At 41.2% G+C, this 26,374-nt stretch overlaps 1 protein-coding gene across 4 annotated transcripts in view; it reads left to right on the forward strand.

Moving 5' to 3' along the window:
• The window catches only part of LARP4 (La ribonucleoprotein 4), a 77,025-nt gene extending 56,766 nt beyond the window's left edge, over positions 1-20,259 (forward strand). For 2 of the 4 annotated variants that reach the window (XM_056119931.1, XM_056119932.1), the window contains exons 11-17: positions 835-897; positions 6,250-6,462; positions 7,338-7,386; positions 9,157-9,318; positions 15,734-15,858; positions 16,361-16,529; positions 19,630-20,259. In XM_056119931.1, the coding sequence (XP_055975906.1) occupies positions 835-897; positions 6,250-6,462; positions 7,338-7,386; positions 9,157-9,318; positions 15,734-15,858; positions 16,361-16,529; positions 19,630-19,968 (1,120 nt within the window). In that variant the 3' untranslated portion in view covers positions 19,969-20,259. The remainder of the gene's footprint in view (positions 1-834; positions 898-6,249; positions 6,463-7,337; positions 7,387-9,156; positions 9,319-15,733; positions 15,859-16,360; positions 16,530-19,629) is intronic. The other 2 variants (XM_056119933.1, XM_056119934.1) reach the window with 2 other exon arrangements.
• The last annotated feature ends 6,115 nt before the right edge of the window (positions 20,260-26,374 follow it).

The raw sequence follows: 26,374 nt of genomic DNA on the forward strand, positions 1-26,374 counted from the left end.
TTTAACAATATGATTGTTATGTTTTTTTGCCACATTTGGTCATGCTCAGTGGCACACGACACATCAGTCGTGTACAATGCCCTCTCACCGTATTATTGCTCTGACCATGGATATAATTGTTAGCTGAGTAATAGATGTTAGAAATACAGTATTTGGAGTTTTTAAGAAGTGACCAGAGAATTATTTACATTAGCTACGTTCAACAGACATTAACTATCAGTTGATCTTCATTTTTAAAATGCTTTACATGTTCTGTAGCAGTTAATCTTCATGACTCTGTAAGACAGGTATAATTAGTTATGTCATTTTAAAGATGAGTATATAAAAGATAAATAATTCTATGTATAGGAAGTGTCAGAGCTAAGTTTTGAACATGGACAGTTTGTCTCCAAAGCTTATACTTAAAGTACAGATGCTGTATAAATTATTAAGAACCCTGGAAATGATTTGCAATTATGTGAAAAATTGACATATCTCTGTTATTATTCTTTCTTTGGGGGCCATATCCAGTAGTGCTTGGGACTTCCTCCTTGCTGTACTCAGAGATAACTTCTGGTGGACACAGGGGTCCACATGTGGTGACAAGGATCTAACTTGGGTCAGGTGCACGCAAGGCAGGTGCTGCCTTACCCGCTGTACTATCGTTCCAACCCTTTAGTGTAGTATTCTTTATACTGATAACTCAGTAATTTGGTATATCTTGTGACTTTAGAGAACGATGAGTAATCAAAAAATAAATGGCTCGTATAATAGTTTAGACTTATTTATTAGTTTTACATTTACTATTTCTTTGTTTTGTGAGCCTCCTGTTTTTTCTCTTTTATTTCTTTTCAGTGATTTTCTCTTGCCAGATCTCATTCTGCCAGTTAATTCTTTTTTGCAAGGAGACCACATGGGGTATGTTTTTCAAGATTACTTCTAGGAGTTAGTTTCTTTTTTTGGAAGGTTTTCCTGAAACATACTTCACTGGAAAAGAAATCTCACCATTTTAAAAATAAATTTTCTTGGTGGATTCTGGAAGCATTCATTTATATGTACTTCCCTCTAAAGGTCACAATTTTTGCACTCAATTTTACTGATCAGGCTAAAGCATTTGAAAAAAAATTTTTTAAGTGATAGAAAAATTTTATTACGACTACATTCTTGATGCTTTTATAGTGATCTTCAACCACTGGTCCCTGAACCAGTGATGATCCAGTGGTATAGAAAAGCTGAAAACCAGTAATGGACCACCTTGTTTTAAAACTGCCAGTTCAGAGTTGGAGCAGTAGTATCACAGCCGGTAGGGCACTTCCCCTGTACACACCAGACCCAGGTTTTATTCTGTATGGAACCCGAGGCCCTACCAGGAGTAATCCTTGCGCACAGAGCCAGGAGCAGATTCTGAGCAACTCTGGTTGTGATCCAAAAACAAAAGGAAAACTGCCAGCTTTGTCACCCAGTATGCAAGACAGTTGTTAGTTTGTAGATGTAAGAATTTTGAGGAGTGCTGTTTAGAAAGTGTTCGACTGGGCCAGGAGCGAGAGAGTTCCTCAGACTGGAGTCCTTGTGCACTCCAGCACTGCCTGGTCACCTGAGTGACTGTGACACAGAACTTGGAGGAGCACACCTGCGTGTCTTGCCCTCCAACACCGCCCACCCCCATAACAAAATTGGTTTCAAAAAGATTAAATGGTATCACTTCAAGTGTTGAGGCTTTTTTATTTTCTTTACGTACAAGATGATTTTTTACTCTTAAAGATGACTTTTACTTTGGTAATAACAGATTACGTGCAAAATTCAAGGATACTTGGACATAGGAAATAAAAATAAATTACATCGTAATAGACAAATGGACCAACTGATATACACGTCCTGTACCCGAGCTCGATTCCTCCACCCCTCTCGGAGAGCCCAGCAAGCTGCCGAGAGCATCTAGCCCAAACGGCAAAGTCTGGCAAGCTACCCGTGAAGTATTCAGTATGCCAAACACAGTAACTACAAGTTTCACAATGTTACTGGGCCCGCTCGATGAACAATGGGAGGACAGTGACAGTGACAGTCATTTTTAAAAAGATAACAAGATTTGTTGTGTTATAATGAGGAAAGTTCTCTGGTAAAGTAGTGTTGCCCCGTAAACATAACACACATAAACATAAAGTGTTACCCCACCACGCACACACAAACTAGTGCAGTGGGTAGGGCGTTTGCCTTGCACGCGGCCAACTCTGTTCGATCCCCAGCATCCCAGCATCCCATATGGTCCCCCAAGCACCTCCAGGAGTAATTTTTGAGTAGAGAGCCAGGAGTAACCCCTGTGCATCGCTGGGTGTGACCCAAAAAGCCAAAATAAATAATTCAGTTATTGACAGAAGAGGCAAGGCACTTGCCTTGCACGCATATGACCTGGATTAACTGTCAGCCCCGCATATGATTTCCCAGGCATTACCAAGAGGGATCCTTGTACTCAGAACTGGGAGTGGGGCCTGAGTACTGCTATCTGTGACCCCAGAACAAAAATATGGGGTTGTTGGGGGCTAAGGGGCAGAGAGACTGATAAGGTGCTTTTTTTGCATGTGGATGACTAGAGTTTGGTCCTTAGTGCCTTGAGCCCTACAGGAAGGATTCTGAGCACAGAGCCAGGAGTGCTGAGAGCACTGTTGTGTGTGACTCTCCCCAAAAGTATCATTATATATATTCATTTATGTTCATATTTTTTGTCCCCTATGCTATTCCTGTGAAAGGAGTAAAATTAAAATAAAACTTGGCATCTGGGGAGGTGGTAGATGATTACATTTGTGAAGATCCTGGTTTCATCTCTGGCACTACTATGTGGCCCCAAAATCACCATCAAGAGTAGTTCCCAAAATAAAAGGGGTGTGGGGGGAGTAAATAAGTAGTAAAATAAGAAAACCAGAAAAAGTAGTCAAGTCATCTTGACGTATTGTGATTTTAAAGTCAGGTTTTGTGTAATTTTGCGTCTTCTTCAGAATCACCCATGTACAATTCTTCCATGTTTTTAATTATAAATGCAGGTTAAGGTTTTGTTTTGAGGTATGAAAGTAAACCTTTTCTTCAAATAGATACTAATATTACAGATGAAACAAATTTTTCTACCCCATCCCAGACTCTGCTTTTCTTCTAAGAACTGATCACTATAGTCCTCCTACCTGTTTCCCTTCTCCCTCCCTCCCTCCCCTCCCTCCCTCCCTCTCTTCCTTCCTTCCTTCCTTCCTTTTCCTTCTTCCTTCCTTCCTTTTCCTTCTTCCTTCCTTCCTTCCTTCCTTCCTTCCTCCCTCCCTCCCTCCCTCCCTCCCTCCCTCTCTTCCTTCCTTCCTTCCTTCCTTCCTTCCTTCCTTCCTTCCTTCCTTCCTTCCTCTTTCCTTTTTCCCTGCCTTCCTCTTTTCCTTTTGTAGTATAGAACCTTGCAGTAGCCCAGTGATGATCAATAGCCCTACTCAGAGAGAGAAAGACTAACTTTCAGAAGTCCGGGTAATTTTCTACCTTTCATACTTTTATTTTTCTCTCTCCTCGACATTTTTTCTCACTTCTTCCATCTATCTCTGTCTCTTGCCTGGGCTGAGATTGTTAGTTCCTCTCAGTGAAGGGTAAGATTATGAGATCTGAGGGCTGTTTAAAATCAAAAAACTTATCCATTAAGAGTATTGAAAAAACTTATCCGCTGAGAGTACTGAACCATGAAACAAAAAAGTTAACAGTAGTTTTTGAACAGATACGTAACCAGCATTATCTGCTTCAGAGGTCACATTCAAATAAATGAGTAAATAAAAATATTTTGAAAATCACTTTATTGTTGCTAAATTTCACTTTAATTATCTGCAAAAGTCATTTTACATGAAGCACAGAGCCAACTTTGGTGGTGAGCAGGGTGGGAGAAGCAGGTCTTATGCAGCTGCGCTCAGGCATACTCATGGTTACCACACGGAGATGCCACGTTTCTGGTGGACTTGGGGAACCGTCCGAGTGCTGAGGATCCAGCTGAGGCTGGCTGCATGCGAAGCAAGTGCCTTCACCCGCGATACTCTATGCCCCTCCCCTCCCAGTTTTTCAAAAATGTTTTTATTTCTTTTGTAGGGGAAGGGTAGGGCACATTGGGTGTGCATGCCTGTCATCCAAGTCTGAAACTTTTCTTGCAAGTGTTTTTGCTAAAATCTAGAAGTATTTTTACTACTTAGCTTTGGTACCTTAACTCTTGAAGTTATGCCATGCAGTATATTAGGAACGTCCTTGTTTTCCTGCCTTTTTTTTATACAGGTCTCCCCAGCTGTGTTTGTTGGGGCCACAGGGCCTACTCCCAGCCCATTTGTTTGGGTCTGACATTTTGATGCTCAGGAAAGTGGTGTTGGGGGCATTTGGGTAGGTAGGGCTGGAGGGCAGGAGGTGCCAGGGAATGAATCCACCCTTTGAGCTATCTCCAGGCCCTTTTCTTGGTTTTTATCCTGATTATTGATCTCTGGACAGATTTTATTTGGTGAAATATAACTGGTAGCAAGTTGGGACTTTAATACATTCTACTGTTGCTCAGTAAATTTTCATTTTTTGGTTTTTGGGCCAAACCCAGTGGTGCTCAAGAGCAGTTACAGGTTCTGTGTTTCAGGGTTGTTCCCAGCCAGTTTTGGGAGATCAGGGCTCAAACCTAGGCCTCCTACATGCATTCAGTCCTCAACCCCACGAGCTCTCTCTCCAGTCCTCAAAATATTTTTTCATTGTCATCTCACTAAATGGCATTTTAGGCCACTTTTAAAAATTGCCTATACCCACTGTACTAGCTCTCCTGGCGCGTGGGAACTACTTCTACACTGAGTATTGTGGTTGAGTATTGAGGTAGAAGGAACTTACCTTGAAGCATTTTGGAATTTTTTTCAAGCTTGTAAGTTTTTATTGCTCTATTTATAAAATTTATATGCATTTTAAATATAAAATGTATGAGATTAATTTTTTTTTCTGTCCTTACCTGTGGGCCAATGTTTTTGCCCTTTGGGGACACTGTTGCTGTCATTGAAAATGCATAGCAGTGCACTCCACTCTGGTCGGGGTGTGTGAGGTTGCCTGGCATAAACTCATTGGCATAAATTCTCACTGATTTAGATGTGCTCAGACTACAGCTAATATTCAGCTGTGTAATTACAATTTTGATTTTACTCCGCCCCTCTCGGAGAGCCCGGCAAGCTACCGAGAGTATTCGATATGCCAGACACAGTAACAACAAAGTCTCCAATGGAGACGTTACTGGGCCCGCTCGAGCAAATCGACGATCAACGGGAGGGCCTTTACCTATGGGGATGGGGCATGGGCCATACCTTGTAATGTTTAGGAATTACTCCAGGCTGTGCACTCCAGAAATTACTCCTAGTGGTGCTCAGGGGACCATACGGGATGCCGAGTATTGAACCCGGCTCAGCCATGTGCTTGCTGTCCAGCCACCTGATTACACTTGAGTACTGAGGTAGAAGTAACTTTATCTTGAAGCACTTTGGAATTTTTTCTCAGATATCTCCAAACAATGGTTGCAAGATGTTTTCTAAAAAATTGCCTTGGGGCCAGAGAGATAGTACAGCGATAGGGTGCTTGCTTTGCACATAGCCAACCTGGGTTCAAGCCCTGGCACCCCTCAGCTTGCCAGGGGTAAGCCCTGAGTCCCGCTAGACCAAAAGCTGGAAAAATTAAAATTAAAAAAATTTGTCTTTTAAAAAATAGTACTAGGACCAGAGAGGTGATACCGAGGTTAAGGCATTTCCTTTGCTTGGAACCAAGACAGCGGTTCAAATTCCATTACCACTTGTGGTTCTGTGCTCTGACAGCTGTTGCCCCTGAGCACTTCGGTATTGCCCTTGACCTTTGAGCTAGAAGTGTTTCTATCCTGCCTCCCTCAAAATAATTAGGGGCAAGGAGTGGCTTACTGGTGGATCATTTGTCTTGCATGTGAGACCCTGCCTGGTCTTTGTCTCTAGCACAACAGAAGTAATAATGTTTAAGACATTTTTGGTCACCTTTTGGTGCCACGCGGGCAATGCTAAAGTGATGATCCTAACTTCTCTGGCCATGGGCAGAACCTTATATAGTGCTCAGGATTCAAATCAGGGTCACAGCCCCCTGGAAAGTAAGTGCCTTACCACTTAGAACAAGTATACTATCTCTCTAACCCAAAAGTTAATTTTTAACTTGGTCTAATAAGAGTTTTTACCAGCAAGAGGAAATATTTTCTGTCTGATTCATCTTTTCATGTGTATGGTCTTCTGTTTCTTATAGTGTAAAGCCTCATTTTAGGTCATCGAGTGGTTCAGAACACTCCACAGAGGGCTCTGTGTCATTGGGTGATGGACCGTTAAATAGATCTGGTTCAAGGAACTTTGCAGCTGAACGACATAACCCTTCAGTAACAGTACATCAGGAACAAAATTACCTTCCAAAAGAAACCCCCACTTTGCAAATGGAGCAGAATGGGGACTATAGTAGGGGCAGGTAAGGAGACAGGATAATAAACATGGATGTAAGGAATATAAAAATACTTTGATCATAATGTGAATACTTGAAGATCATGATCTAGTATTTTTTTCGTTGGTGTTTGGTTTTGCTTATATGTTGTTTACATAATAGGGGTGAACTTTGAGATATTTTAACCTGACTTATTTAAATAAATTTACATAGGGAAAAATAAGGGGTCGGGGAGAGAGATGTGAGAGAGCATAGGATTCTTCAGAAGGGAAAATGCTGAGAGTACACAGTTTCTAGGATGGAGAATGAATCACTTTGAGAAATTTAAAGTAACTATAGGGGGCTGGAGTGATAGCACAGCAGGTAGGATGTTCACCTTGTACGCGGCCAACCCGGTTCGATTCCCTGCATCCCATATGGTCGCCCGAGCACCGCCAGGAGTAATTCCTGAGTGCATGAGCCAGGAGTAACCCCTGTGCAGCGTCAGGTGTGACCCCCCCCCCCCCCCAAAAAAAAAAACAAAGTAGTGAAAATAGCATAGATTCGATTATTTATTTATGTACGTATGTATAAGTTCCTTAAAGTTTTAATGTCTTTTACTTATGAACTGTGTGTGCTGGGACTTTATAACCTGCTTAGGCAAACAAAGAAACAGCCCTAGTGTGCTTCTGAGATATAAAGAAGAGTAATTTTTTAAATGGGCTTGGCTGACTAGTTATGATGGTGAGTGAAGTTCTTGGTAGATTTGCTCAAGATCCCTTCAAAAGGGTCTTTCCATTTATTTTTATATTGAAGATTTAGAGAATATAGGTATTTAATAGAAATACATTCATCTTTGATTAAATATATTTCTAAAGCAATTCATGAGTTTTTTCTGTACTTTTTTTTATTGTTCTTTAAAGGAGAACTCTCTTCAGAGGTCGAAGACGACGAGAAGATGATAGGATTCCAGTATGTATTTTTATTTCTTTGTTGGGTGTTTTTGAAGGAGGGTGGCGGAGGGCACACCAGCAGTGCTCAGTGCTTACTCTACACTCTGGTTACTCCTGCTGGATGCCAGGAATAGAACTCAGGTCAACCCTGTGCAAGGCAAGTGCCTTAGGCACTGTTTTCTTTTTGGCCCCTCTGGTGTGTCATTTTTAACTTTCAGTCTGCTTACAATTTTTTCTTTTGTGATTTACTATGTTTGCTTGTGGTGTGTTTTATTTGGCAGAGGTAAATAGAGCCTCTTCTTGATATTTAATTTTCCTTAAGTTTACAGATAGAGATTTGGGCTCAGTAAAAATTAATTTAATAATCTAAAAATATTTTTTTGGACAGAGGGCTGGGGATGCTCAGGAATTAATCAGGGATCACTCCTGGTGGGGCTCAGGAGACCACACGAGGTCTGAATCACACCTAGGTCAGCTGTGTGCCAGGTGAAGGCCATATCTGCTCTACTCTCTTTCCAGCCCAAATATGAACATAGTTTGAGATGAGAAAAGGTAACTATCAAAGGACAGAAGGGAGAAGGGATGCAGGAAGCCTTGTCCCAATTCCCATTAACACATGGTCCTGAGTACAGATGATTGTGGCCCCAAAACCAAAAAAAAAAGTAGGTAGTTTTAATCTTTTTCTCTACAAAGAGTGCTATTGCAAGCAGTGCAACAAAACTTATACAGCCATCATTCCATGTTATAATAATACATAGAGGAAAATCCCTAAAGGTAAAATTTCTTGGGCACAATTCAGTAAATTGCTGACAATAATTTGTATAGGAGTTTTGTTTATTTTTCCCTTCCACGAATGGTAAGCAAAAAGTTTGCTTATTCTTAGGGTTTGAATTTATGTCTAAACTGATATAAAGGATAATACTCCTTCTCATAGCTTTTAACTTATAGGGGTAACTTCTAACACTGTTCCTGTGGGTTTTGAGCAACCTTCAGCCACGCTTGGCCTGGCAGTATAAGCTTGAAAGTACGGTGCTAGGGTCCTCAAGACCATATCCAGTGTTGTGATCTGGGGAAGGATCTTTGCCATGTGGTGCTAAGGGTTGGATCTAGGGCCTCATTCATGCTGTTCATGTAACTTGAGCCACATCCCTGGTTCCAAATACTGATTCTTACCTCTACTGTTGTAAAATAGCTTATCGAAATTTTTTGAATCACTCATTGGGTATTAAAAAAAATACGTTGTTCACATATTCAGGGCAAATTCTCTGTCATTTGAGCTACATTCCCAGCCTTGATAAAAATTTTATAATTTGACATTTTGATTCATGCTTACCTACCTTCAACATTTTCATGGTTTTAGTTTTTGTAGTTCATGGTGATGCTTGCCTTTTTAAAATTTTAAACAAAAAGATGTGTGTTTTGTTTCGTTTGGGGGCCACACCTGTGATTCTCAGGGGTTCACTCCTGGTGAACTCGGGATACCATGTGTGGTATGAGATCATACCCAGGTTGGCCACACGCACAGTCAAGTGCCCTGCCTGTGGTACTATCTCTCCAGACCCCCACACAAGGACTTGAAGAACTAAACTTTTCTAATCTTTTACTTCTCTCCCCTCATTTTGTTTGTCTTGGTTTGGGGGTACACCTGTCAGAGCTTTTACTGGCTTTCCATAATCAAAGCAAGCACCCCTCTCTGCACTTTCTCACTCTTCTCCTTTTTCTTCCCTCTTGATTCAGAATTGACAGTGAGCTAGGGATGTAATGACCTGCTGTTATTTGTATCTTTCAGAGAACCCATCCTTCAGCAGCTGAAGCAAAAGCTCCAACACCAAAGTTTGACTTACTAGCCTCCAATTTTCCTCCTTTACCTGGAAGTTCTTCAAGAACACCAGGTGAACTTGTTTTGGAGAGTAGGATGTCTGATGTTGTCAAAGGTGTCTACAAAGAAAAGGTAAACTCTGAATCCAGTCTTTTCCTAAATAAGTTTTTGTCACAGGGTTGTTATTTAATATTTTCATTGCACTTAATATTTATTTCTATCATAGTGTTTATTCATAGAAGTTTCAGCATCCTTTGAGAATTGTAAAAAGAAGTATGATAAAGCTATGTTGGGACCAAGAAAATAATTCTTGACATTCACGTGTCTGTATTAGCTCAACCTGATAGAATAGATAAATTACAAACCGAGTGAAAAAAATGTCATTTCCATCTAAGGATCCTGACCTGACCAGTGTATTTTTGGTTTAGTTTGCATTGGTTTTTCATGTGTGTTATTTTCTATGGGTGGTTTGCTGTTTTGTTTTATTTTATTTTATGCTCCTGGCTCTGTGCTCAGCAGTCACTACTGGTAGCTCTCAGGGAGTGACCATATACGGTCCCAGAGATTATTGAACCTCGGTTGTCCACATGAAAGCAAGTGCCCTACCCGTATCTCGCAGCCCGTATTTAATGTATTCTCAGCTAGTTTGTTTAATTGGTCTTTCAAATAATAGAGAATCAATGTCAGCAGGTTGGGCTACCACCTCCTACAATGTTTTTAAGCATAGCTTTTTCCATTTCCTAAAAATTGTTATGCACCATAACCTTTTTCTTTCTTACTTCTTTTCTAATCCTAATGAAAAGTGTGTGTGTGTGTGTGTGTGTGTGTGTGTGTGTGTGTGTGTGTGTGTGTTTGGGCCACATGCTGGTGGTACTCAGGGTTTGTACTCACGGTTACTCTTGGTGACTCTACACTCAAGGATCACTCCTGGTAGGCTTGGGGGACCATAGATTTGGCCTGTGAACCTTGGTTTGCAACCCTTAGCCAACATAATGTCTGTTGGACTTTTTGAACACAGCATTAAATGTAGTTAGTATAAGTATTATTTTGCTTTTTTTCCAAGTAATTTTATTTTTAAAATTTCACTTAGAGAAATGGAAGCAGATACATATATTTTGTCAATGTTAATCCTGTGGTGATGATGGGGCCGGAGCAATATAGCACAGCGGGTAGGGCGTTTGCCTTGCACGCAGCCGACACAGGTTCAATCCCCGGCTTCCCATATGGTCCCCCCAAGCACTGCCAGGAGTAATTCCTGAGTGCAGAGCCAGGAGTGACCCCTGAGCATCGCTGGGTGTGACCCAAAAAAGGCAAAAAAAAAATCCTGTGGTGATGTATGCCAACAGCAGTATCCCTAACTTCTGGGTGCTTCTGGTGCTTGTCTGTGAAAAAAGCTACATGGCGATGTGGCCATGGTCATAGCTCACATTGCCTTTAAGATTTTGCTCTTCATCCTGGACATGTTGGCTGGAGAGACCAAAAGGCTAATTTGTTTCTTCTCTGGAGACTTTCATTTATCCCTTGTGCTCTCTGAAAAAAATTTCAGAGTGTCTTGGTATGGCTGTTTTTTGTTGGTTGTTTTCCTGGAAAAATGGTGGACCGCCATGGCCAAGAAACTCGTACTTATAATTTTTCCTTTATTGTCTCTTGGATAAGTTCCATCCTCCCCTCCCCCCCATCTTCCATTGTAGTTGTTGAGTTGGTGACTGGAAACTGCGCGCATTTTATTGCAGTGCACCAGGGACCATACATTTAATTGCGGCTCAAGGTGTTCCCAAACGGCAGCCCCACCTGGATCCTGCTCGGCTTGAATCCAACTCTCAGTGTGATGCCAGCCAGCCAGGCACGCTACCACTGAACCACAGCTCCAGACCTGATAAATTTCTCACTTCTCTAACCTTCTCACTTTCTTGAGATAATTTGATATTAGACCTTGTATGTTGAACCTGATTTTCTTGTTTTGGCTTCTCTAATTTTTTACCTTTGTCTGTATCTATATTTCCTACCAAATTTTCCTGAATATTGCCTTCTAAACTGAATATTTTAATGACTCTTCCTCTTTCTCACTTTTTCTTCCTCTTTCTCACCTTTTGAGGCAGGATTGAACCAAGAGCCTCAGACATGCAAAGCATATGTTACACCACTGACACCAGATTCTCAGCACTATTTTTCTATTTATTTTGCTTTTGGAGTCACACCCAGCCGATGCTCAGTGTTTACTCCTGGCTCTGCACTCAGGAATCACTCCTGGCAGTGCTTGGGGGACCATATGGGATGCTGGGAATCGAACCTGGGTCGGCCACGTGCAAGCAAACGCCCTACCTGCTGTGCTATTGCTCCAGCCCCTATAGTAGCCCCTTTAGCCCTTGTTTTAGTTTTGGTTTTGAGTCTGTGAAGTTCCTGAGCTGCTGTTTATCTAGAAAATAGTGTACCGTTCCTTTGAGTTTGAGTGAAGTTTAGCCAGATAGAGTATCTTGGTGAAACATTAATTTCAGTGAGTTTTTTCACTATATCCCGCCATTGCCTTCGGGCTTGGAGGGTTTCCTCTGATAGGTCTGCTGTAAATCTAAGGGGTGCTCCTTTGTTTGTGATTTCCATTTTTGACCTTGCTGCTTACAGTATTGTGTCTCAATCCGTGGCATCCATCATTCTATGATATGTCTTGGAGTGTTTTTGTTAGGGTCTCTTTTAGCTGGCACCCTGCAGGCTCCTTGAATCTGAATGGCTGCATTGTCGAGCTCTTGGAATTTTTCAGCAATGATTTCTTTTTTTTTTTTCCTTATTTATTTATTCAATCACTGTGGGAAAAGTTACTAAGCTTTCAGGTTTGTCTCGGTCATACAATGATCAAACACCTTTCCCTTCACCAGTACTCATTTTTCACCACCAAGAACCCCAATATACCCCCCTCCTACCCCTCCCAATGCCTTTGAAGCAGATGATTTCTACTTAACTCTTCTCTACATTGACTACATTCATTATTTCGACAAAAGATGCACCATTGTTGTTTAGAATTTCCCCCCCCCAACAATCAGAATTGCTGAAAAGGCATTGTGAAATACTTGTTTTCTATAGCTGGTTATGAGAATCATATAATGTCATGTGTACGCGATTTTGGATTTCTGCAAAGAGCCAGATAATTACAAGATTGGTTTCCGTGTGTCTGGTGTTATAGCTGTGCCAGAGAGCCACTTGTGGGGGGGCAACTCGTGACCTCGGTAAGGCGTGAAGGATGAGCCGGTACCACCCCCTTCCCATGAAATTGCAGTTGCCCCGTCACTGCCAGCTCATACCTGGCTTTCCTATAAGCTCTGAGGCGGTGGCCATCTTGCTGCCAGGGGGGGAAAAGGCGGAAGGGAGCAACACCCTTTCCCTCCCAGGGAGGCATGGCGCTGTAGTTTAACGCATGGTCCATTCACTTTTCTGCCGCAAGCTGCCGGACTCTGGATTAAGTCCTTTTGCCTCTGGAGCCGTAGCCATGCTGGAGAACCGCCTGTGGGGGCAACCCCTACGTTGGTAGGGCGTGAAGGACGAGCCGGTACCGTCCCCCTTCCTATGAGACTGCAGTTGCCCCATCACTGCTGGCTCATACCTGGCTTTCCAATAAGCTCAGATACGGTGGCCACCTTGTATGCGGTCCAGATGCATTTTTGCCAATAGCCGCTGGGTTTTGAAATTTGTTTCTGAGTCTTTGGGATCATGGCCATTAATCAGCTTGATCAGGAGCCAGAGAGGCCGTTTGTAGGCGGCAACTCATGGTCTCGCTGGGATGGGGAGGATCTTGTGAGGCCCCGTGTGTCTTGTCACTGTAGGCCCAAATCTGACTGTCTAGTGGCCTCTAGAGGATGGCAGTCACTGGGCCACCGGGGGAACAGGCCAAGGCATGAAACCTATTCCCACTTGGAGTGGCTCAGCGCCAGTAACCTACTGCAGGAACAGGACGTGTTTCAAAAGCCTTTGGGTTTCGAGATTTGTTTCTGAGTCTCTGGGATCATGGCCGTTGAGCAGTTTGATCAGGAACCAGAGAGGCCATGCCTCCAATTATATAGCTGAGCCGGAGGTGGTTTGTGGGAGTGTCTCCCACATACCTAACTTTTGGCCGTTTACTTTCTTGGTAAACTTTGCCCCAAGTTTTTGGGGTCTGGCCAAAGGCACAGCAGCAATTTTGGGGTATCTGGAAGTCTGACGGTGCCATCAGGCTGCTGATGCACTCGCCTCACAGGTACAGACTGACCTGCTGGCGGCACCATACCCCCTAGCAATGATTTCTTTAACCGTGGCTTTTTCATTGGGGTTGATTCCCTGTCCTCCTGGTACTCTGATGATTCTAATGTTGTTCCTCTTGGAATCATCTCCTAGGACTCTGATTCTCTCTCAAGCTATTTTGAGGTCTCTTGCCATTGTGTTTGTTGTTGCCTGTTGGCTTGGTGCAGCTGATCTTCCAGCTCACTAATTTTTGTCTTCAGCTGTGGTCATTCTACTGTTGAGGGCACAGACTGAGTTTTTTATTTCATCTATGGAATCTTTCTTTTTTTTGCTTTTTGGGTCACACCCGGCGATGCTCAGGGGTTACTCCTGGCTCATGCACTCAGGAATTGCTTCTGGCAGTGCTCGGGGGACCATATGGGGTGCTGGGAATCGAACCTGTGTCGACCATGTTGGCTGCGTGCAAGGCAAACGCCCTACCCGCTGTGCTATTGCTCCAGCCCCTCATCTACGGAATCTTTCATTGGTGACGTTTCTGTGCGTAGCTTTCCAATTTCTGCTGTCATTTCTTCCTGTATTTTCTCGATTGTGCGATCCATTGTTTCTTTTATGTCCTCTTTCAATTTACTGGATATCTGTCTGACTGTTTCACTGAGTTCATTGAACATCTTCATGACTTCGTATCTGAATTCTTTGTCAGAGAGGCCCCTTAGGTGAGTAGCACCTACGGAGGATTCTGGACTCTTCATCGTCCTCCCCACATGATGGGGATTTGCGTTATTTCTTCATGTTGGTGTGTAGGTATTGGAACTATGACGTTACACTAGATTTTTTGGTACACTAAACTACCACATGAGCAGCCGCCTGCCGAAAATTAGGCCACGTCCACTTCTAAGGAAGTCACGCCCCCTTCAGGAGAGGCCACGCCCTCATGAGAACCTGTTGTGTATGGGTGGGGTAGAGGACCCGAGCAACATTGGGGGCGAAGAGGAAGAGGCTCAGGTCTGCTTTTGTCGCAGGGTCCTAGAGGACACCTGGGGCTGTGCAGGGCGAAAGCCACGTCCTGGGTTCGAATAGTGATGAGCAGACTGTCCTAGGGGGGTGGAAAAGACCAGAGCAGCGTTGGGGGCCAAGTACTATGTTTCTTAAGAGCAGCATCCCAAACTCCTTGTTTGTCTTTTTTTAATATAATAATTTTTTTCTTTTTAATCATTGTTAAGTGTATTAATACAGTTCATTACTACTAAATATAGTCTGATTTTTGTGCATCTACTCTCCAGAGTTCTTTTTGTCTTACAAAACTAAGTTTATACCTTTGAAATTGTAATTCCCTTTCCCCTAGCTTCTGGTAACGATCATTCTACTTTGTCTCTATGAATTTCTCTACTTGTGGGTACCTCATGAATGGAATCATATAGTATGTCTTTTTATGACTCATTCCACTTAGCATAAAGTTCTCAAAGTTCATCCATGTATTTTAGCATGAATAAATACTTTATTCCTTTCATTGGGTGATTTTTTTTTATTTTTTATTTATTTTTTTTGCTTTTTGGGTCACACCCGGTAATGCGCAGGGGTCACTCCTGGCTCTGCGCTCAGGAATTACCCCTGGCGGTGCTCAGGGGACCATATGGGATGCTGGGAATCAAACCCGGGTTGGCCGGGTGCAAGGCAAATGCCCTACCTGCTGTGCTATTGCTCCAGCCCCATGGGTGATTATATTTTTACCACATTTCATTTATTATTTGGCAAATTGAGTATTAGTTTTTTACTGCTTTGGGGCCAATTTGGATACTAATACTATGAACATACATAATTTTTTTATGCAGACACTTATTTTCTTTTGGATAATATGCACAAGAAAGGAATTGAGAGGGCATATGGTAACTGGGTTTGATTTTTTTTTTTTTTTGAGAAACTTAGTTTTCCAAAGTGCTTCACATCATTTGACATTGCTACTTTCAACGTATGAGCATCCCAGTATTTTCATATTATTACTTTTGTTTTGGTTTGCCTTTTTTGATTATAACCATCTTAGTGTGGCGTATATCTTTGGTTTGCATTTCTCTAATGCAAAAGTTCCTTATTTGGCATACCACCTCCTTTTTTTCAGAACAAGAGTCAGTCTGCATCTCTCCTGAAATCTGCCTTCTTTTACAGAACAAAGGAAACTCAAAGGTCCCCTGGGTCTTTTACATCATTCCCTGGATGGTGATATTCCCCAACTTTGGGAAACTCTGCCTTAATAACTATTGAATGTTTTCACGTACTTATCATTTTTATATCTTACTTGGAGAAGTTCCTATAAGAGTACAGCTTTAAAATATCTTTCTACTTTAAGGACAATGAAGAGTTGAGAGTAAGTTGCACGGTGCCCGCAGAAGATGAACATGCAGATTGTGCCTCTGTCCAGCAGCTCAGTTTGAGTTCTAGTCCTCCATGCACAGCTGAACTTCCTGCATTAAGGTACAGTTTGTACAGTTTCTATCAGTTTCTGTTTGATATTCCACTTATTACATAGCTCTTCTTTTGTTCTTTGGGCCACGTCTAGTCATGCTCAGGGCACTCTTGTCTCTGTGGTCAGTGATGGCCCCCACATCTAAAGCATGTGTTTGAGCCCAGGAACTCTCTCTAGTCCTATGATTAGATTTCACTGTGATTTTTTTGCTTAGCTGTTTCTGTGAGCAGTATTCAGTACTCCATCTAATGTTCACTGTCACTGTCCTCACGTTGTTCATCAATTTGCTCGAGCGGGCCCAGTAACGTCTCCATTTTGAGACTTGTTGTTACTGTGTTTGGGTAGCTTGCCAGGCTTTGCCATGCAGGCAAAATACTCTCGGTAGCTTGCCGGGCTCTCTGAGAGGGGCAGAGGAATCGAACCCGGCTCGGCCGGGCTGGCTGCACGCAAGGCAAACACTCTACCGCTGTCTCTCCATCCCAATTTAATGTTAAACTCTTTTTTCTGTAGTGCAACCCAACAAGAAAAAGAGCTAATAGAGGATTCCGCTGTCCAGAAGGATGTTCTCAACCAAACAGCTATTCCAGTTTCTCCCCCGAGTACTGTAAAGCCATCAAGGACAAATACCACTTCACCATGTAATAGTAATATAAATCCAACTGTGGCTGTTGTCCTACAGGTAATGATGAGCATATATTATTTTTTAAATGTGAGGAAAAAATAATCAGTAATAAGTAGTTTTTGTTTTGCAGTTACTGTTTCTGAGACCATACTGGTCAGTGCTCCGGATTCATGTTCCAGGGATTGAACCCAGGAATTTACTATACTGTTTGTACCAGCCAGAAAAATTGTCTTTCCTTGTCTAAGCGCTGTACCAGTCTTTTGGGAATAGCCTAAATTGGGACTGGCTGTATCAAAAGAAGCTAAATTAGTTTAAGGTCACTGGTGGGGGGGAGCGGATTTTAGCTGTGTGTGTTGTGGGTTTTTTTGGTTTTTTTGTTTGTTTGTTTGGTGCTGCATAGGGCTTATTTTTGGCTTTGGCTCAGGGATCAACAGTGGCAGAGCTTGAGGGACCATATGTAGTGTTGGGGGTTGAGTTTAGGTTGGCTGCATGCAAAACAAGTGTCCTGCCTTCTGTACTAGCTCCCCAGCTCCTGTGTATCATTAAAGAAGCCTTGAGCCGCTGGTATTAGTTTCATATAATATTTAACAAGTCTGTGAAATCCATGCAGAGCCACTCATTTTTATTCAAGTTTCATAATGATCTTTATAATTCAAAACTTACAGAAAAGCAGAAGGGACAGCAACATTTCTGTAGCTTCAGAACATTAGTCAACATTCAGCACGAATGTTGAATAATGTTAGTAATAGAACAGCAGTTGCTGTGTGTTGAATGCCTGCTGTATATTGGAATCAGTGTCTTTACAACTTAAACCTCCCCCTTTCGCCCCCGCATCCCCACCCCCATTCCCCTCCTTTCCCTTCCCTTTCATGCCCTGTGGTGCTAGGACTTGAACCCAGGACCTCCCATATGCACACTATCTGCCCTGTAGTCCACTTGCACATTCTTATTTTGCTTAATGTCTTTTTAAGATGTGGTAGTCTTCTAATTATATATTACAGTTTCCAAGTGTTCTAGGGAAACAGTTCCTAGGATCCTTAGAGGATCATATGGGGTGCCAGGGATTGAACATGGGATGGCCGCGGACAAAGCACAAGTACCCTACCCACGTACTACTACTCTGACCCCTTTGTTGAGATTGTTGTGGAATCCATTAAGGAATTTCTTTTGTATTCAGGGAAAAGGATGGACCTTTTTTCCCCCCTGGGACCATTGTGTTGCTTGAGTCTAATTTAAATGTCTTCTTCACTATTTAGTGGTTTTTGGTATCATTTTAATTTCCATTTACTCTAAAACACGGTTTCTCACTGGGGGCAAAATGGCCTCCTCCAGGATATTCCAAGGGGATGATAGGTGAAAATAACTTAAATGGAGCACTAGCAGGTCAGAGGGCCACGAGAAGAAAACAAGATTGGAAGGGTGCCCTGGCTGGAAAAAGGCTAAGAACCATTGCTCTGGGCTAGTGAGATAGTATTTGCCTTGTGCAGGTGACCCACATTTGATTCTTGCCACCCTCTGTGGTCTCCCAGGCACAGCAGGTGTGGCCCCAACCTGACTTTTCCTAAACAGTACTGCCATTCTTTAATAAATTCCTTGAATGAGATTAAGTTTGTCATCATAAGCTGCTTAGGCTTTTTATTATTTTCAACTTTTTTTTTAAATTTAGAAGTAATCGTAGCTTTAAGTGTATAATAAAATGACGGTATTTGCAAAGTGATCTCTACAATAGTAAGTTATTACTTGGACCAGCGTGGTTCAGGTGGTGGAACATATGCTTTGTATATGCAAGGGCACGTCTGATCCCTGGCACCTTAGAGCCCTTGAAGCACCACCTGACAAGGTCACAATTTTTGTTTGTTTTTCACTGTGCAGGGTATCAAACCCAGGTCTTCACACATGAAGGCAAGTTTTTTACCCCTAAACTATATCCTGAGCTCTTTTTTCCAGTTCGGGAAGTAGCAGGTAGTCGCACAAACATCTTTGTGCTCAGGAACCACTTTGGGTTCTTAAGGGACCACATCTGGTGCCAGGATTTGAACAGGGTTGTAGCCACCATCACATGCTAGGCAAGCATCTTAAGCTTTGTGTTATCGGTCCAGCTCTTTGGCCCCCCCCTTTTTTTTTTCTTTTTGGGTCACGCCCAGCGATGCACAGCAGTTACTCCTGGCTCATGCACTCAGGAATTACTTAACTGCACTTATCATGCTTTAATATCTCTATAATTTGTATAAATCCTCTGGTTTGCACCTTTAGACATCTCCCCGATCCAGTTTGTTTCATTTTTTTCCTGCTTTTGGAAAAAAGGAAAACCCCAGCTGGTCAGAGAGATTGTTACGGGGGTTCAGGTGCTTGTCTTGCATGTGCTTGACTCCATTTCAGATCCCCAGCCCGTATCTGGTCTCCTGAGCATCCTAGGCATGGCCCGAGAGGGAAAAAATGGAAACGTCCTACTGTGGGGATTGGAGTTTCTTTGTGGGTTTTGTTTGTTTGTTTGTTGTTTGAGGGAGTGTGATACTGGGCACCCTGCAGTGCTTAGGGGACTGCGCTCCTGACTCATGTCATGGAAATTGCTTCCTAGGCTCCTGTATGCTAAAGGTGCCTGCAGCCCTTTAAATGATCTCTGTTGCTTCCAAATGTGTGGGTTGTTTTTTGGTTTTGGTTTTGTATTTTAAAATCAGATTACTAACATTTTATGTGTATGTGTGGTGCCAGAGGTTGAACTCGGGTCTCGTGCATGGACATGTGCTTTAGTGTTGCAGTACATCCCTAGCCATGTGCTAATAACAGTTTAATGTTTGGGTTTTTTTTTTTGTTTTTATATTGGTTTTGGGACCATACCTTTCTGATATTTGGGCTTACTCCTCTCTCTGTGCTTAGATACCACTTCTGGTGGTCCTCAGGGATTATATGTGGTGCTGGGAATTAAACTGAGGGGCAACTGCATGAAAAGCAAGTGCCTTGATTACTCCCAACTTTCAATGGCAGTTCATTGTGAGAGTGCCCATTTCCTGGGGGAAAAAATAAACTTGCTGATTTTCTCCTGGTGACACTGTCCTTTCTGTACTTCATTATTTCATCATTGTGTGTGTGTGTGTGTGTGTGTGTGCGTGCATAATTATGTATACAATTTTTTTTGTCTTCTATTTACATTTCAAAGGAGCCTCGGAAGTTAAGTTACGCGGAAGTGTGCCAGAAACCCCCAAAAGAGCCATCTCCAACTCCAGTGCAGCCACTACGAGAACTTCGCTCCAATGTAGTATCTCCTACCAAAAACGAAGAGAATGGAGCGCCTGAGAAGTCCGTTGAAAAACCGCATGAGAAGCCAGAAACAAGGGCTAGTAAGGAATATTCTGGCTTTCGAGGCAATGCCATTCCCAGGGGAGCAGCTGGAAAAATCAGGGAACAGAGACGTCAGTTTGGCCATCGGGCCGTACCTCAGGGAGTGACGCGACGGAATGGCAGAGAGCAGTGCGTGCCACCCAGATCACCAAAGTAGAAACAGACGAAAGCAAAAACAAACAAACAGACGAAAAACTATTCACAGACCTTTCTCTCTTCCCATTAAACTTGAGCCGTGGCTATATTGAACTCTTTTGGAGGGGAGTGGGTCGCCAGGATGGAAACAGGAAAAATACATCCGTATATATATATCATTTATGAATTTTGGAGGTGTGAGCAGTAGATTCCCAAAATTCATCTCTAAAGTGATTTTAAAATGCTGGAGGATTCCAATCAGTATAAATATATATATATATGTAAACATATATAAAAATATAATTTTTCTATTTTTGTTTTTTGATTTTAATTTGCAGAAATCTGCTTATAATCAATTTCGAGGGTTCAGATTTAGCTTGGGGAAAAACATATACATCCTTCAGTATAGGAGATGAGGGAGTGAGAGAAAATATTTTTTGAAGAAGCATTTGTGTAAAATTAGAAATTACTTTTTTTAATCTATTTAAAGTTTGGCTTGGAGAATGCCATCTTTGCCTACATGGCCTTGTGTTGCAAAGCAGATCCGTCGGTGGGGTGCCTGTTTGTGGTGTGAGCGTGTGCGAGAGTGGATGAAGCCAAAACTTGTCATGTTAGTAAATGATTTGAAAATTGAATGTAATACTTGAGTAGATTTTTTTTCCCAGTTTGGAATTCAGTCTGTCCTTTTGACTTTATTAATACTTCATCAACAAGCTGTTAAACAATGATTGTACTTATATGTGACTACCAATCAGTTTGATGCTCAAAGAATGGGGCTGGTCAACAAACTGTCTTAGATCTGACCAGTAGGTTAGGTGAGCCCCAGAGATTTTAACTGCCCCATGATTTTTCTCTTCCTAAAACAATATTTCTTTTGGAATTTTTTTTTTGTTTTGAGTTTCTTTGGGGTTAGTTTTTGGTTTCGTTTTTCATTGTCACTCTTAAATTCTTTCACTACTATCCCCCAAAACAAAATAACCAACTCTACAGAATTGTATGTTTCTTTTTTCTTTTTCAGAATTGTATGTTTCTAACTGCTTTGTCCAGTCTAGTTAAATCTTGTAACTGTTATAAATTTCTGAATTGAGCATTTTTTCTGTTCATGTGTTTATAGAGTTTTAATGGTAGGGCAAACTCACCCTACAGTAATTTATTTTGTTAGTATTAAAAATGAAACATTGTAATTGACTCTTTTTTTTTTTTTTTTTTGCTTTTTGGGTCATGCCCAGCATTGCACAGGAGTTATTCCTGGCTCATGCACTTAGGAATTACTCCTGGCGGTGCTCGGGGGACCATATGGGGTGCTGGGAATTGAACCCGGGTCGGCCGCGTGCAAGGCAAATGCCCTACCCGCTGTGCTATTGCTCCAGCCCCTATAATTGACTCTTGAAATGTTAAATAGTATAGAAATAAGAGGGGAAAAAAATTGAAGCTGAATTTGGGAGCACCTTTTTTTTCTGTTTACAATATATGTATCACCTTCTCAAAAAAAAAAAAAGTACAGTTTGTAGTACACAGATCCGGCATGTCAGGAGATTTTGAGTTAAGGTGAAAAAGATAGTTGAAGAAAATTAATGCATAAATTCTCAATGAGGAAAGTTGTAATTCTCATATAGACAAGTTTACATGCTGGTATTTAGAAAATGACTAAAATATTAAAAACTGTGTTGATGCATTAATTAATCTGTTTATTCATACCATTTCAGAGTTCTATGTACGGTGGGGTTTTGTTCTCTTTTTAGGGATAGTTTGTAATAGTAATAACTGTCCCTTATGTTAGTAAATTACGTTATGTACAATTTGAAACTGTAAATTGTGAACACTGGAAAGCACCATTGTGACATAGAGTAAACATCTTAGTAATATATTAAAATGAATGTAAATGGAGGTTAAAATTACATTACTGTGAAACTCATCTTCCAACTCTTATGTTAAGCTTTGGAGATTTGTATTAGTATGTTATTGTTCAGAGCATTGAAAACACTGCACATTTCTGTACAAGCCAGAATTATTATTTCTTTGTAACTTATTATTCAGCTTGGCAGTTGCTTTTGATTTGGTGAATTGATAACACGATATATTAAGCAGTTTGAAGCTATTCATTTATGCACACTATTTTTTCAAATCATATACTAGGTGAAACATACAATAAAACTACCTGTGCTGAAATTTGGGGGAAGTTTAGGTCCTTTTAAAAAGAGTATTAATAATCATTGAATTACATCTACGATAAAAGTGCTTATTTTGGTTTACTTAGATAATGCTGCAGTTGGTAGAAATGATAAGCATTTAAAGTGTTAACACTCTGTGAATGCATTGGATTTAAGAGAATAAACATTTTATAAAAATTATTTGGTAAGAATTATAAGCATAATTGTTGCACTTAAAATAAAACATCACCTTTTTTTTTTCCCCAGTATGTCACAGAAGTAGGCTTGTATTGAATGCTTGTGTGACTTAGTTAGTCTACCAAATTTTAAGATCTTTAATGTTCTAACTGAAAGAGTTTTCCTTTTTTGGAGAAAGCAAGTAGGTTCTTGCTTTTTCACCAAATGTTATTGAAGTAGAAAATTAATTTAAAGACATGACTTTTTAATTTCTTATAAAATCTAGTATTGAGGTTTTTTTTTTTATTTAATTTGCTACATTACAGTTAATAGGTCCTATATTGATGGGACATTTACGGAAGAATAAATTAATGTGTGTGTGTATATATATAATATATATTCACAATATGTATTTAGCATTTATTTTATTACAGCAGATTTAAGATTTGTGTCTAAATGATGCCTATGAGTGTGTCAAACTGTTGGCTTTTTCCCTAGAATTACTTCGTAACTGATAAGGGTTAGGCATTCATTATAGTTCAGCTATTTATTTGGTTCTTTGGGAATTTTAATGTCAAAATTTTATCTTCATCCTTATGACTTAGTACTTTCTTGGATTGTTGGAACTGAAGAGTAGATATAATGGTTGAGTGTATGGTCCAGTGATCTTCTGCCATAGTTGTGACTGCATGAACAGAGCAAGAGTCACCCAAGTCCACCACCTTGCACTTCATGGAGCAAGTACAGAGACCACAAAATCTGTTTCTTTTTTCTAGCTTGACAATTAGGTTTTCATGATTTTCTAGGGCCTGTCTGTAATCTGAGTGATTTCCTTTTTTTGCAACCATACATTGGAATTCAAAAGAATGATCCTGAATTTTTTTCAATCAGCTTTTGGAAGAAGATCAGTTTTCAGTGATAAGATTTACTGTTGTCGTCTTATGCGTTCAGTTTGCATGTGATCAAATGATGTGCAAAACATTAATTGTATTTTTGCTTCCTAAAATGAAAGTAGTTTGAATATTATTTTACATTCCTTTTTTTTTTTAAATAAACCAGGTTGGCCTTATAGTGGGCTTAATTATGGAGTGTTAGTGTCTTCACTAATGCAAATGAGAACAAAAATATTACTGAAGCAAAAAATAGTAACTGAACAAATTCTAGTTTTTTTAGTTATGGTCCTGATGTTTAATGTCCACAGAGTATACTTAGTAACAGTTATTAAACAGAACTAGAGTTAAGTCTCTACGTTGGCCATATATTTTAATCATTTTTTTTAAAATACCACTTTTGTCCTTACAAGAAAGATAAAATGCAAGAGGATATTGCATTCCTTTGGAAGGGTTTTTATAAATTAGATATAATGTATAATAGGTGTTTTCCTAATTTTTTAGCATTTCCTCTTATTTCATGGCCACTAATTTAACTTTAGGCTTTTTGGTATATTCTAATTTAGCTAGTCTGAGCTTTCAAGAAGAAATATAAACATTTAAGTTTTCATTAGCTGAATTAGGACATTTTTTAAGACGTTAAAAAGAATTTATTTTCAAGTTAGGGTATGCCTAGTTACTTTATAGTTTAAAGTTTTAATTTTAAAAAATTGAAAACTTTGAACGAATCATTAAGGGAAAAAATTCCTAAAGAACAACTCAGATATCAACAGGCTGTGGATAAATGATTATATTTTCTGTTTTGCAGCACAGAACACCAAATAGCATTTAGGAACATCCACATCAAATTTTTGTTGTTGTTGGGATTGTTTTGTTTTGTTTTTTTTGGCCTGGCTCAGGTATCCCTTGAGTTACTTCTTTTAAATGTTTGGGGTTAAGAACCAATTTTCTGGCTTCTATTTTGTCCATAGCTTAAGTTTGTTCCAGTTGTCAAAACTCCCCCTCCCCCAAAATATGGTGTGACACATACTCATACATATTATGTTAAAATGAGTACATTCTTGTATTTGTATTTTTGTTTCAACATTGCCAAGGTGCTATGGGAAATTAAAGTAACACAAAATTAGAAAAAATAAAATAATTTAAAAGCAGGACTGGTTTCCTTTTTTCCAGGCGATTATGTATATGGCTACTGTCTTTTCCTTAAAGTAATTTTGTGTTGATTGCTTCTTTTTCGGGTCACACCCAGCAGTGCTCAGCGCTTACTACTGGCTTTACAGTCACGGATTACTCCTAGTGGGCTCGAAGAACCATGGGGTGCTGAGGATCGAACCCAGGTTGGCCAGGTGCAGTGCAAGCTCCCTACTACACATTGTACTATGGCTCTGGTGCCTGTGTTGCTCACTCCCTAATTCCATCATCATTCTGGCCTCAGCCTGGGGATTTTGAAATTTTGATGCTGCATCTGTAAAATGAATGCAGAGAGCTAGAAGATTCAACTATGTGATATTGGAATGTTCTTAAATCCTTTCAGTACCAGAAACAAATACACGGCAAGGGCCGAAGTGATGATACAACAGTGGGCAGATTACATGATGCTGGGAATCAGATCAGGGTTTTCTGGTTTCGACATAGACACCTCAAAACCCTGTGTTACTCTTTGGTGCCCAGTTTATTTTTCCATTTTATTTGGGGGCCACACCTGAGCTTATACCTGGCTCTCCAGTTGGGTATCACTCCTGGTGGCCTCAGAACAATACGGGATGCAAGGGATCAAGCCCAGTCAGATTTGTGTAAGACAAATGCCTTACTATATAATACCTTTCCAGCACCCTGGCCTCCACTTTTAGAGCGCCGTTTTTTTTATTTTTTGTTTTTTTGTTTTTTCTGGTTTTTTTATTTTGGGGCCACACATAGAGATGATCAGAAATCTGGAGGGGGTTGGGGAGGTGGGGGCAGACTGCTAGGCCTCCCACATGCAAAGGATGCGCTCAAAGCTTGTTGGACTCTCCTGTCCTTGAACCACTTTTTTTTTTCTTTTTGGGTCACACCCAGCGATGCTCGGGGGTCACTCCTGGCTCATGCACTCAGGAACTACTCCTGGCAGTGTTCAGAGGGCCATATGGGATGCAGGGAATCGAACCCGGGTCGGCCGCGTGCAAGGCAAATGCCTACCCGCTGTACTATCGCTCTAGTCCCTGAACCACTTTTTAAAAGAAAGTGCTGGGAGGGCCAGAGCGATAATATGGCAGGAAGGGCACTTTAAGAGTGACCAACCCACGTTCCATCCCTGGCACCCCATATGCTCCCCTGAGCTCAGCCAGGATTGATCTTTGGAGTGTGGATCCTTGAATATGCCCTGAGCACTGCTGGGCATGACCAAAAATTTTTTTAAAAATTCACTGAGAGAGGCTGGAGCAATAGCACACCAGGTAGGGCATTTGCCTTGCACGCGGCCAACCTAGGTTCGATTCCCAGCATCCTATATGGTCCCCTGAGCCCCACCAGGGGTAATTCCTGAGCGCAGAGCCAGGAGTAACCCCTGTGCATTGCCAGGTGTGACCCCCCCAAATTTTTTTTCTGAGAAACATTAGGGGCCTCTCAAGACCCAGTTATAGTAGTAAAATGATCATCTAGGCCAGGCCTATGTTACAGCCCAGGAATGTGGTGCACTTCATTCATTTTTCATTTTCATTTTCATCATCCTGTTAATCGTCGATTGCCTCGAGCAGGCCCCAGTAACGTCTCTTTCATCCTAGCCCTGAGATTATATTCACGGCTCTTTAGGAGAATGAGACCCATCATTGTTACTGGTATTTGGCATATTTGGTAGGCCACGGGGAGTTTGCCAGACTCTGCCCTGTGGGCAGGCTACATTCGATAGCCTGCAAGTTTGTCCAAACTTCAGTCCCTACTATATTGGGATCACCAGGGGCATCTGGGTCATGTTTGGGGAATTTGTGCCAGGAATCAAACTGGGCTCTTGTTAATGTGCTGATCTCTGCTAATTCTATTATACAAGAATACAGTTAGAAAACTTGGGGCTAGGGCCTAGAGAGAGATCTCAACAGGCTGGGCACACGATGGGGGCAGGAGATGGGAGCGGGAGTTTGTTGGAGCCACTTGTGGCCATGTGCAGTGCCAAGATTGAACTGGGTTGGTCATATACAAACTAAGTGCCAATTTAGCACCTAAGCACTCTGCATTTGAG

This window comes from Sorex fumeus, unplaced genomic scaffold, assembly GCF_029834395.1.
Source record: "Sorex fumeus unplaced genomic scaffold, SorFum_2.1 ptg000042l, whole genome shotgun sequence".
NCBI classification, from domain to species: Eukaryota; Metazoa; Chordata; class Mammalia; order Eulipotyphla; family Soricidae; genus Sorex; species Sorex fumeus.